At 42.4% G+C, this 12,684-nt stretch overlaps 1 protein-coding gene and 1 long non-coding RNA gene across 2 annotated transcripts; one reads left to right on the top strand and one right to left on the bottom strand.

The window, feature by feature from the left end:
- The first annotated feature begins 6 nt into the window (after positions 1 to 6).
- LOC138945792 (uncharacterized) lies at positions 7 to 2,173 on the top strand. Its single transcript, XR_011449117.1, has 2 exons — positions 7 to 49; positions 457 to 2,173. It is a non-coding gene; the product is annotated as an uncharacterized lncRNA (long non-coding RNA).
- An 82-nt stretch (positions 2,174 to 2,255) lies between these two features.
- LOC138945791 (rhomboid-related protein 4-like) lies at positions 2,256 to 11,165 on the bottom strand. The gene is made up of 7 exons (XM_070317300.1): positions 11,053 to 11,165; positions 8,514 to 8,882; positions 7,915 to 8,026; positions 7,169 to 7,318; positions 6,087 to 6,173; positions 4,968 to 5,186; positions 2,256 to 3,721 (listed from the first exon to the last, which is right to left on the bottom strand). The coding sequence occupies exons 2-7, from the start codon at positions 8,847 to 8,849 to the stop codon at positions 3,666 to 3,668; spliced, it is 960 nt and encodes a 319-aa protein (XP_070173401.1). The 5' UTR covers positions 8,850 to 8,882; positions 11,053 to 11,165; the 3' UTR covers positions 2,256 to 3,665.
- Positions 11,166 to 12,684: the final 1,519 nt, after the last annotated feature.

Consider the following 12,684-nt stretch of genomic DNA (forward strand, 5'->3'; position numbering starts at 1 on the left):
CCCCCCCCCCCCCCTCCCCCTCTTCTGTAAGACCTTGCTTTTTCAGTTTGTTGTTTACCCCCTGCGGGTTAGGGGGAGTCCCATATTGGTTGGGACGAGAAAGAATTTACCCGATGCTCCCCAGCATGTCGTAAGAGGCGACTAACGGTTCTGTTTCTCCTTTTACCCTTGTTAAGTGTTTCTTGTATAGAATATAGTCAATGTTTAGAAAGATTTTAGTCAAGCAGTATGTAAGGAATGTTACGTCCTTTGTACTGGAAACTTGCATTCTCCCAGTAAGGTCATATATTGTACTACGTTGCAAGCCCCTGGAGAAAATTTTTGATTAGTGCTTTTGTGAACAAGAAACAATTAAACAAGTGGCTCTATCCCATCTCCCCCCTTCCCCCGTCGCGATATAACCTTGAATGGTTGAAAACGACGTTAAACACCAAATAAAGAAAGAAAGAAAGAAAGTTTGTTGTTTATAAGCTCAGTAAATTGACCTTTTTATAACTCCCGCCTTTTCAAGACCTGATTTTCTCAGCCATGTGGAGGTGTCAGAAGGGGGATTCCACTGTACATGAATTGAAAAAACTGGAAAACATTTTCAGTAGAAATTTACATAAATGGACCAGGGACTGCTTGGAGTTTAAATGTTGACAGAAGGCAGAAGGGGTCAGTGATGTGATGGTTTTTTCCAGCTAGAGGTGTTGTAAAGTGAAGGAGTGTGTGAACTGTAGTATGCTTGTTACTGTGTTTCCCCGAAAGATTTGTTTGTGAAAGTGCTAAAGGTTGTGTTTTTCTGGCGTATGCCACCATGTACCACGGTCAGTGCCCAGGGATGGCCCAATATCAACCGGGCCAGTAACTTCAAGAAAGTTACCGTATTTGACGGATTACAAGACCGCACCCCCGACTTTAAACAAAAAAAATTGGGACGAGCCACGTATAGGCCGCGTCACTATATTAGCCGCCGTCGAAAAAAATATAATCAGATCGTGTCGATCAATCAAAACAACCAGGCAAACGAAAGTACAGTATTTGGCGAAATCGGCTCCGAGAATAAACAAGTGAAACAAAGAAGAAAAGTGAAAAAGTTTGAAGAAAAATATCACACACACAATTTGTAACCAACACACACATGTAGTACCGCCCGGAACAATCACCTTTGGAGGCGAAGCCCAATCAAACAGGATTGAGAATTTTAGAGCTAATTTCTGAGCCCTATAAAAACTGTTAGGGTTACACAAAGGCAACCAAGAACATGCAAGGAGACTGCAGCACCCTATCACAAACACAACTCTACAATTCACTGGTGTTGGCCATAAATAGCTCGCACTATCTGAGGCCAACAACAGCAGAGCCTGCTGTGAAGGTTGATGCAGTAGTGTCCCTGTCACACCGTGCCATGGGCAGGACTGTGGCTTTAAAGGTCCTTGTCTACATTTTTATACCCAAATCGCCATTTGACCATTAACATGCAGAGTCTATTATCTACAAATATCAACAATACACCCCCTTTCGATCAGGAAAGACGAAGCCAGTGTAGCCGTTTGAAAATTCATTGTAGTATTCCAGCGTAGTACTCATAGTAGGATATCCTTATTTGGAAAATGCCAAGCGCAAAACTCCTCTCAAATCCCGTGCATTTCGTGCGTTTAAAAAAAAGCGTGGACAGCGCTCCAGTGTCAAACTGTTGCTGCACTTGTTTGGGCGTGGCTATAAGCATAGTGACATGATTTTGATTGGTCAGTATTTTTAGGCAAAGCACATGTTCTCAGCAAACAGAAAACAAAATATTGGAAGCGTGAGTCACGCTACCCAAAAATAAAATCTTTTTTTACATATATTTTTTTTCTATAACTTTTTTCCCCATGGTTCATCGATCATTAATTTTGACATAATTTAGTATCGAAATCTAACCATAAGATTATTGAAAAAAAGCAAAAATGTAGACGACCACCTTTAAGCCCCAACAGACCCCTGGTGCTAAACCACAAAGACTGTACCTTTAGCACAGAACATGGCCTTGCTGGGCATGATTATGTATGCATGATAAAGTATTTTTATTTGCAGGAGGTTTTATTGATGTATGGATGTGTTGTTTATGGTGTTTAAGGAAATGTGTTTAATCCTGAAACCTTATTATCTTGTAAACTATGTAAAATGAGAATACAACATGAAATATTTAGCTTTGTGTGTGATTGGGTGTTGGTTTTGTGTGTGTGTGTTTAAGTCTATCCAATTGTAAAACTATCAGTAAACAAACAATGTTTCTCATATTTAAATAAACATTTATTATTCAGATGCAGACAGAATTCATCACAGTAGGACTGCAATCTCTTGCAGCCTTTCACTCTAATTGTCCAACAAGAGACCAGCCACAGCACTCAGTCAACATTCACACCATATCCACAGCACTCAGTCAACATTCACACCATATCCACAGCCATAACATTAAAACCACCACAACCCTACAATAAAAAAATAGAAAATAAAAAAAACAGAATCAAACTGCAATCCACACAGATGTGCAAATATCTTTTCTGCAGGTGTGTGGTTTAGGCTTGATTTTTGTAAAGCTTTGCTGACGTCTCAAGTTAACAATCAAGAACACAGATATGGAACAAGAGACTTCTTCTTCTTCTTCTGCGTTCGTGGGCTGAAACTCCCACGTACACTCGTGTTTTTGCACGAGTGGAATTTTACGTGTATGACAGTTTTTACCCCGCCATTTAGGCAGCCATACGCCGCTTTCGGAGGAAGCATGCTGGGTGGTTTCGTGTTTCTACAACCCACCGAACTCTGACATGGATTACAGGATCTTTTCCGTGCGCACTTGGTCTTGTGCTTGCGTGTACACTCGAAGGGGGTTAAGTCACTAGCAGGTCTGCACATAAGTTGACCTGGGAGATCGGAAAAATCTCCACTCTTAACCCACCAGGCGGCAGCGACCGGGATTCGAACTCACGACCTCCCGATTAGGAGGCCGACGTCTTCCCACCACGCCCGTCGGAACAAGAGACTGAAGGCGAGAAGAACTTGAACAAGATAACAATGCAAAAGTACTCGGCAGATAAAAACAAGAACAGCAAAAAATATAGGGCCAAAATGCAGATCTTGATGCAAAAACTAGTCATTTTGGAAAAGATATCTTGCTGTTCGTGTTTTTATCTGGTGCGTACAATAACACCGTTATCTTAATCTAGATCACACTTTCGTGAGGCATACTAATGACCCTGTAATAACTTATTTATACACATGTTATCGGCAGGCCTGAAGTCAGCCAAGTACAGGGAAACGGGCAACAGAGTGACTGACTGCACATCGGTAGAAGTAACTGTTCCAGACCAGGCATTGATTGATTGAATCTGAGGTAACACTTGTCTACCTACACACACAGTATCTACAAAAAGTCTCTTCTCTTGTGTTGGAACACAAAACTGCAACATTCTTCCAATTCATAAAAAAATACAGATCTTTATGCAGAAAATACACAGTATTTAGCATTTCAAATAAAATATAAAATTCTTTTAAATATTGTTCTGTTCTGCAATGTATGTACAGCAGAAGGACACAGAAATTCACCCACTGGTCGCCTGCATCTGTGTCCATATTTCTTTACAAAATATAATTTCTACCTTTTCTATTTTGCACCCAGTGTGTGTAGTAAAGGCGCTGTGCTACTGGTAGCGTGCCGATCGCCTTTCTCTCAGTTCATCAAGGTCTGGATACAAGCCTGAAACAATCACAGAAATGACAGTGACCAAAAGCAAAAGGAGCATTTTAACATGTAGCTTGAACAACTGTTGGGCAACTTCTCAAAACAATTGTGGAAAAAAGGGTGCAAGTTTCAAAACATACTTTTGGGGTACATGCTATAAACGCAGCAGGTAAAAGTTGACAGATTTTCACGTTTTAAAGTATCTCAGTTCTGCAGAGTCAAATCTAAGTACACAGTAATTGTCTTTGCAAAATTACAAAAAACCAATTCTATTATCTTGCTTACAACTCTGTATCCCTTTGCACAATTTCTGTAAATTCTTTTCTTTTTTGCTTTTTAAAAATTTGAAACAAGCACTGTCCTAAGTCAGTGAATGACTGAATAACTGAAGTCTCTTGGCACAGGTGCAACAAGTGAAACACACTCACGACGTCACTCCGCTATTCCACAAAAACCACCTTAACACTATGTACACACCCACACACTCACACTACACACACACACACATCACACACATACACTTTTCCTCACACCACACACACACACACTCCCACACACACTACACACACTACACACATCACACACACACACACCACACACACATACACTTTCCCTCACACCACACACACACACACATCACACACATACACTTTCCCTCACACCACACACACACACACATCACACACATACACTTTCCCTCACACCACACACACACACTCCCACACACATCACACACACACACACTACACTCTTCCTCACACCACACACACACATGTACACACCCACACATACAGACCACACACACACTACACAGACCACATACACTGCCCACACACACCCACACTCTAACACACACCACCCACACACACCCACACATACACTCTAACACACACCACCCACACACACCCACACATACACTCTAACACACACACACACGTCACACCACCCACACACACCCACACATACACTCTAACACACACACACACGTCACACCACCCACACACACCCACACATACTCTCTAATACACATACACTCTAACACACACACACACGTCACACCACCCACACACACCCACACATACACTCTAACACACACACACACGTCACACCACCCACACACACCCACACATACACTCTAACACACACACACACGTCACACCACCCACACACACCCACACATACACTCTAACACCCACACACATGTCACACCACCCACACACACCCACACATACACTCTAACACACACACACACTTGACACACCTGGGGGTGGGGGAGGGGCGGAGGGCTGGGGGTAGCTCCCCTGAGTCTGCCACCTGCTCTCCTCCATGACTCGCCGGTACTGCTCCTCCTCCGACAAACCCCCTGTGTACTGCTGGTACTTGGGGGGAGGGGGGTTGCCGGTACCTGGCGTCCCACCTGAGGAAAACCACCCTGTCCGTCTGTAGCCCGAGGACTGGCCGCCCCCTCTGTAACGCTGGCCTGTTGACAGACACACGCTGTTAGTTTTTTTTATATCGCACACAAACATGCAGAAGAGGTTTAAAGCAATTCACATGAATATTAAACTATGTTTAGAATATAAACAAGTTAGTATGTAACTACACGTATTAATTTATACAAATCACAGTTCAAGAACTGATTTTGCCTACCACATCTTTTTGATCAACACAACACAAAACATTATGAACATAAGCATCCATGATCAAAATCTACAGTGAGCTATCACAAACTTTAAGTTGATGGGGGCTGGGGGGGGGGGGGGGGGCATTTTTGTTAGCAGCCTATCAGAGAACTAACAGTCAGTCTGTCTGGGTTCTCACAGCAATACTGAACCTCTCAAGTCTCATCAAACGTAAACACGGCAGTATTTGTACAACCAAGCCTCAGTACTTTTGTTTGTTTGTTTGTTTGCTTAACGCCCAGCCGACCACGAAGGGCCATATCAGGGCGGTGCTGCTTTGACATATAACGTGCGCCACACACAAGACAGAAGTCGCAGCACAGGCTTCATGTCTCACCCAGTCACATTATTCTGACACCGGACCAACCAGTCCTAGCACTAACCCCATAATGCCAGACGCCAGGCGGAGCAGCCACTAGATTGCCAATTTTTAAGTCTTAGGTATGACCCGGCCGGGGTTCGAACCCACGACCTCCCGATCACGGGGCGGACGCCTTACCACTAGGCCAACCGTGCCGGTAGCCTCTGTACTGACAAAATACTTAAATTTTTTTTAAATAACTTAAAAAAACACATTTTCATGGCTTATCAAGATAGCTAAACGCCTCCCTTGCGAACAGAGGACACCTGCAAAGAAGGGACACTTTCCGGTGGTCCTCCAAGCTGTCCTCTGCTGACAGGTATCACTGAACACTGACCTGATCCAGGTGGTATTAAGCCGTCCATCAGAGGTTTGAGCGGCCCCTTGACGTACACCAACCCCACTATAATGCCTGCCAGGTGACCTGTAGGAGAAAACATGATTGGTGACGGGTAGCGCTCATTCATGTATATTGTGTCAATAGTGCATTTTTAGGGTGCCAAATATTTTATGCTATATGAACACACATTTTATGCTATATGAACATACATTTTATGCTATATGAACACACATTTTATGCTATATGAACACACATGAACACACATTTTATGCTATATGAACACACATTTTATGCTATATGAACACACATTTTATGCTATATGAACACACATGAACACACATTTTATGCTATATGAACACACATTTTATGCTATATGAACACACATGAACACACATTTTATGCTATATGAACACACATTTTCGCAGGAGAATACCAGATGACAACAGCAGCCAGACCCTATCACAAACATGTCTTCACATCTTGCCAGAAACGTAGAGCTTCTATAATTTAACAGCTTATGCTCAAGGCAGGGAGACAACTCTGTCAATGCAGAGCAGCTGCAGTCCAAGGGGGACTACTGTGTCACCCTGTCACACACAGTTCTGTTATCTTATAGTTACATGCATACATGTATCTCAAGAGAATATCTTTCTAAGGTGAATAGCCCCAACCACAATCAGAGATGAAGTGTAGCGCATGAAAGACAATTTTTGATTTATATTATTAAAATGTGTATGTACTATCTCATGAGAGTACCAGAAACATAGAGCTACTACGTGAATTAACAGCTCACGCTCAAGGCAGGGAGACAACTCTGTCAATGCAGAGCAGCTGCCGTGAAAGGGAGACTTCCGCGTCACCCTGTCACACTTACAATATGAGTTCATACAGTGCAAACCCCCTTGTGAGACCTAAAACAAATCTGAGACAATCAGGTCTTAAAAAGGAGGGAGTCTTTTGTTCCACTGCACCATGTACAAGGCCTGACCTGTGAAAGAAGCATTGGGCGTGATCATCTGAATTAGGAGGAGCTCCACCCAGTAGATTAATTTGACTTAATACCATGTACAAGGCCTGACCTGTGAAAGAAGCATTGGGCGTGACCATCTGAATTAGGAGGAGCTCCACCCAGTAGATCCAGCGCGAGGGTACGGGTATGAAGCCCATGACGTAGTGAAGGCCAGGCGGGGCGTAGTGCGTCGTCACCACTTTCAGCGCAAACAGAACTCCTGAGGAATAGAAAACAGCATTTCTGTAAAATGTTTAAATAAGTAATATTAGTGCAGCCAAATATGTTGAGACAAGCATTCCAGAAGCAGCGTACACACTCTCTACAATCAAGCTATACAGTGACAGCATTCCAGGAGCAGCGTACACACTCTCTACAATCAAGCAATACAGTGACAAGCATTCCAGGAGCAGCGTACACACTCTCTACAATCAAGCAATACAGTGACAAGCATTCCAGGAGCAGCGTACACACTCTCTACAATCAAGCTATACAGTGACAAGCATTCCAGGAGCAGCGTACACACTCTCTACAATCAAGCAACACACAGTGACAGCACAAGGAGGGACTTTGGGACAGTTAGATTTTCACACTTCATGCTTAAAATTTGAACTAAAAAAAGCACAAAAAAAGCAAGCCTGTTACTGTTAGACCAGATACATCCACACAGAAAAAGAAATGTATCTACATGATTGGAAACTTTGATGCTGACAAGAGCTTGAAGTTGGACACTGAGTCTTTTAGTTTAAGCAATTTTTGTTTGTTTTTGGTTGCTTTAAAATTATAAATAATGTCATCATAAAAATGAAAAGGTACCTGAGAAGCCCACAGCACACTGCGTGGCGTACGAGTGGTCATGGAAACGGTCTTCCAGGATTAGGTTGATGGCAACATAACCCACACTAGTCAGTGCTGTGAACACACTCACCTGCACAAAGCCACCACCATCAAATTCAAACTTTCTGTTCAGATCATACATCAATGAATATGAATTTAAAGACCTACAACATAATAGATCTATGCAAGAGATTATACATTTTGAATGACTTTCAGCACCAATCATCTTCTTCTTCTTTGCACTGAGAAAATCCCCATATAGGGCAACTATCCTCATGTGAGTCTCTTATCAGCAAAGGATACGTTACTGCGACATGCATGCTCACTACATTATCCTAATCCTGACAGAGTTATCATTCATAAAAACCAAATTCAATCACGAGCCACACTAAAACTGAAACACACACACACAGAAGCACACACACTTAAAATCAAATACCCAAGAGGTTGAAACAAACCAATAATATTGTTTCAAGAGTTCCAAACCAAAACAGCATACACCCACAATTCTCTCTCTCTCTGTCTCTGTCTCCGTCTCTCCCCACCCCCCCCCCCCCCCCCCCCACCCCCACCCTCACCATCCACAAGAAGTACATGCTGCCAAAGCGCCGCTCCAAACTCCGGCCCTTGATGAGTAGCGACGTCATGTTGAAATACAGATGCATGTCGTCCGCGTGGAATAGTTGTGAAAGAATCAGACGCTTGAAATCCTGCCGGTGCCAGACAAGATACGTGCTCATGCAAACGCTGGCCGCTGAGTAGAAGTACTTGGGCAGGAAGCCCATGAAGATTGCGGTCTGACCCGCCACAAGCGCCAGCGTCACTGGAGGAATGTTACTCATGCCCATGTTAAGGACTTCAGCCCCGAGGAGAAAAACTCCGAGTCCCGCGTTCCCCCGCCTCCGTGGATGCATCTTGGGGAAATTATTCTTCCTCAATCAAATACCCTGGCAAGGGAGAGAAAAAAATGTAGTCATATGAAATAACAGACATATACTCTCCCAAAAAATAAACTTGACACAGGTAAACATTCAATTTTTTCAAATTATGTTAGAGGAAAGCACTAAACCACAAAAAGAACATCATTGAACCGAGGCGTTACTGGGTGGTCGCCCTTTTATTGAATTGCAAAAATCTTGTCTGCACAAAAATCACGTGCCTCAGGCGCCGTGATGTTTATGAGACTGTGACAAAAGGTCAGGTGTCATGTCTACTGTCCCGAATGACACACGATTGCTGACATTTCACCATTGCCAACAGAATAAACAAATAAGAAATAGGTAGAAAATGAATGTGAAAACTGACTTTACTTGTTGATCAGTATTTTCTATACCACTAACAAATAATCTACTTGCAATAGCTGTTTGGCAAATGTATGTTGCATGGGACACACTGACATGAAAGTGGAAGATGTTTTTCCCTCTAGAGAAACTACATATCAAGTTACACTTTTTGTGCTCTTCCATTCCAGTTGGCAATCAATTGTTAACGCATGTTATTAGAAAAAATAGAACGAAAACAGATTAGATAGAATGAAAAATGTACTGGTGATGTCATTTGGGACATACTGACATGAAAACGTCACCTTTTGGCATTGTCTCTTATGCCTCTGTCTGAGCCTCAAGTGGCGGAGATGAGAGAGTCTGTGACACTCCCTGCGCCTGCAATTAAGGTGCGGAAAATGCCACGACTGACTGAAGCCCAGTGCCATAATGCTATTATCCGGTTGCAAGCAGGTGCAACTAATGAAGATACATTGCAAGGCATTTTGGTGTGTCCCAATAAACTGTATGTGCACTATGGAACCGCTTAAATGCCACTTAAAGTGAACAGGACAGACCAAGGTCAGTCCGACCTAGAGTCACCACACGGGCTCAGGATCGGTATATCAGGGTGCGACAGCTCCGTGAACGTTTCACAATACCGCTACGCAGATTCTGGGGGTGCCTCTCCCAAAAAAGAAACTTGAAAAAAGAAACATCATGGCGCCATGCACATGGTTTTTGTGCAGACAATATTTTTGCAATTCAATAAAAGGACGACGACCCTGTAAAGTCTTGGTTCAATTATGTTCTTTTTGTGGTTTAGTGGTTTGCAACAATGTAACTGACAAACTTCAAACTGAATTTTGGTGCTTTCCTCAAACATATATATTTGAAAAAAATCAATGTTAACCTGTGTCAAGTTTTTTGGGGGGAGAGTATATATATAGATATTATAATCACATGCAATCTCCTTACTCCACCAAAAGGGTAATCTTGAACTTTAGCGTGTTAAATTCATAGCTCATAATTCAGAGGCATTTAAGTCTCCAAATTTGTAGAACCTGCACTTGTAATCATAACAAGTCATTTTAGATCCCTTTGACGTTACGGAATAAACTCTGATGAACTGTACGAATGTATTTTGTTTTTATGGGTCAAAGAAGGAATTATCAGTTGAGCGGACAAGGGAGACAACTTTCGTGTAAATGATGTCCCATGGTTGACAACGTACGCCATTTTCGGTGCATTTTCGTCGATTGAACAACCAAATTAATTAATTATGCTTACGTTTGGAGCTCAATCCGTCAATTAATTTCACGACAAATGTTCTTTGGCTTGCTTACATGGAGTTGTATCAAAAATAAGTAAAGAATGCCACTGGCACTGGATTCTGCACGCTAAAGTTCAAGATTACCACCAAAAGTATCACTACCAGTACCAATCTTTATGTGTCAGTTCAGCGATAACCACTAACCACTGAGCGATAATGAAAATCCTGGCAACTCCAACCCGTCATTTTGGACTTGGAAGCATTGTTTGTTTGTTTTTGTTGGTTTGTGTAGTGTAGTGTGTGTGTGTGTGTGTGTGTGTGTGTGAGTGTGTGTGTGTGTGTGTGTGACTGTGAGTGTGTGTGTGTGTGGATGTGTGTTTTCACCGTCCTCCAAACAATTCCATCACAAATATGAACACAAAAAAACAAACAAAAACAAAACATTCCAGAACTTCCGTAATAAACACTGGAGACTTCCAAAAAGCAAGTCAGGAACCACAAACATGGCGGTTGATTCGCACTCCTACAAAACAGAGAGAAAACCCACTGCACCGCAATCATAAACTACGATTATTTCCGAACCTGAGATGTCACTGAACACAATGTCCGCAAAGGGAAAGCAGACAGCAATTAAAGAGTTGTCAGCATGGAAATGTTTTGGTACAGTGCCGCCATTGAATGACGTCACTTCCCACGACCAATCAAAACGTTGTCTGACGTGTCTTTCGATCCAAACCTGATGAAATAAGACTTTGCCATGTCGTAATTATGATGTTACCTAATAAACCACGTATCCACAGAAGCGAGAAAGTGAAAGATTTCATCGAAAGCACAAAACTCATCATTTTTTCTTGATCATTTCTGCTGGCACAGGAGCAGCTAGGCAATGGATGGTAGATAACTGAGTATACTGAGTAGTGCCGCATCAGGCAAACAGCAGTTTTGTCCCTTGGTTCTTTGAACGGGTTCATTTGGCTAAAAGTAAAACCTGAGTCATGGTTCTTATGTGTTTGTAAGGTTGTCGTGGGTTGTTGATAATTTCTTTCATCAGACAATCCTAGCGCTTTGAACTTCGGATAAGGCGCTATATAAATAAAGAGAATAATAATAAATAACGCCCCCCTCCCCTCCTCTCTCTTTCCCTCGATGTTGATTACTTTGTGCAATTTGTTGTTTGATTATTGATGTTAACTGTTATGTTTGCCGCTGTTTCTAGCAACGCGAGTGAAAAGCTGATCGCTATTTGGCTCTGTAATTGTTTCCTACCTACTCGTTTGCCACTTAATGATTTGCGATTATTTTATGGACTTGGTTTGTACATCAGTCTTCTAAAATGCACACAAAAAATCTTTTTTGCCGTAAGACATTTTGGCTTATGTTTTCTTTGTGTAATATTTAGTTCATGTAGGCCTAGTGCTTATTTCAAATAGAATCCGTCTTACGGGCGAGGGCTTGATGCAAAAAAACAATCACTTTGTGGTTATACAAATTACTATCGTAAACAAAGAATTATCTTATCTTAAATCTTTCCTCCCTCTCTCTCTCTCTCTCTCTCTCTCTCTCTCTCTCTCTCTCTCTCTCTCTCTCTCTCTCTCTCTCTCTCTCTCACTCTCTCTCTCTCTCTCTCTCTCACCACAAACACACAGAGAAACACCGACTGGGACAGACACAAAGACTACCAGACCGTGCATGATGGGGTACACGCGCATCACACAGACATAGACACACAGACAAACGGCACACACACACACACACAAACTACACACACACACACACACACAAACTACACACACACACACACACACACACGCACACACACACACACACACGCACACCCCCACACACACACACACACACACACACACACACACACACACACACACACACAGAGATTCAAATTCAAATCCTCAGCTCTCTTTTTGTTGTTTGTTGCATTCGGATAATAAAGTTTTAATGAAGTTTTATTGAACACACACACACACACACACACACACACACACACACACACACACACACACACACACACACACACACACACACACACACACACACACACACACACACAGATGATTTAAATCAGTTCAAATCCTCAGCTCTCTTTTTGCTGTTCAATTGTTGCATTCGGATAATAAAGTTTGAATGAAGTTTTATTGAACACACACACACACACAGACACAGCACACACATGTACATATTCAATCTCAAATCCTCAGC

The sequence above is a fragment of the Littorina saxatilis genome, linkage group LG13, assembly GCF_037325665.1.
Source record: "Littorina saxatilis isolate snail1 linkage group LG13, US_GU_Lsax_2.0, whole genome shotgun sequence".
Lineage (NCBI taxonomy): Eukaryota > Metazoa > Mollusca > Gastropoda > Littorinimorpha > Littorinidae > Littorina > Littorina saxatilis.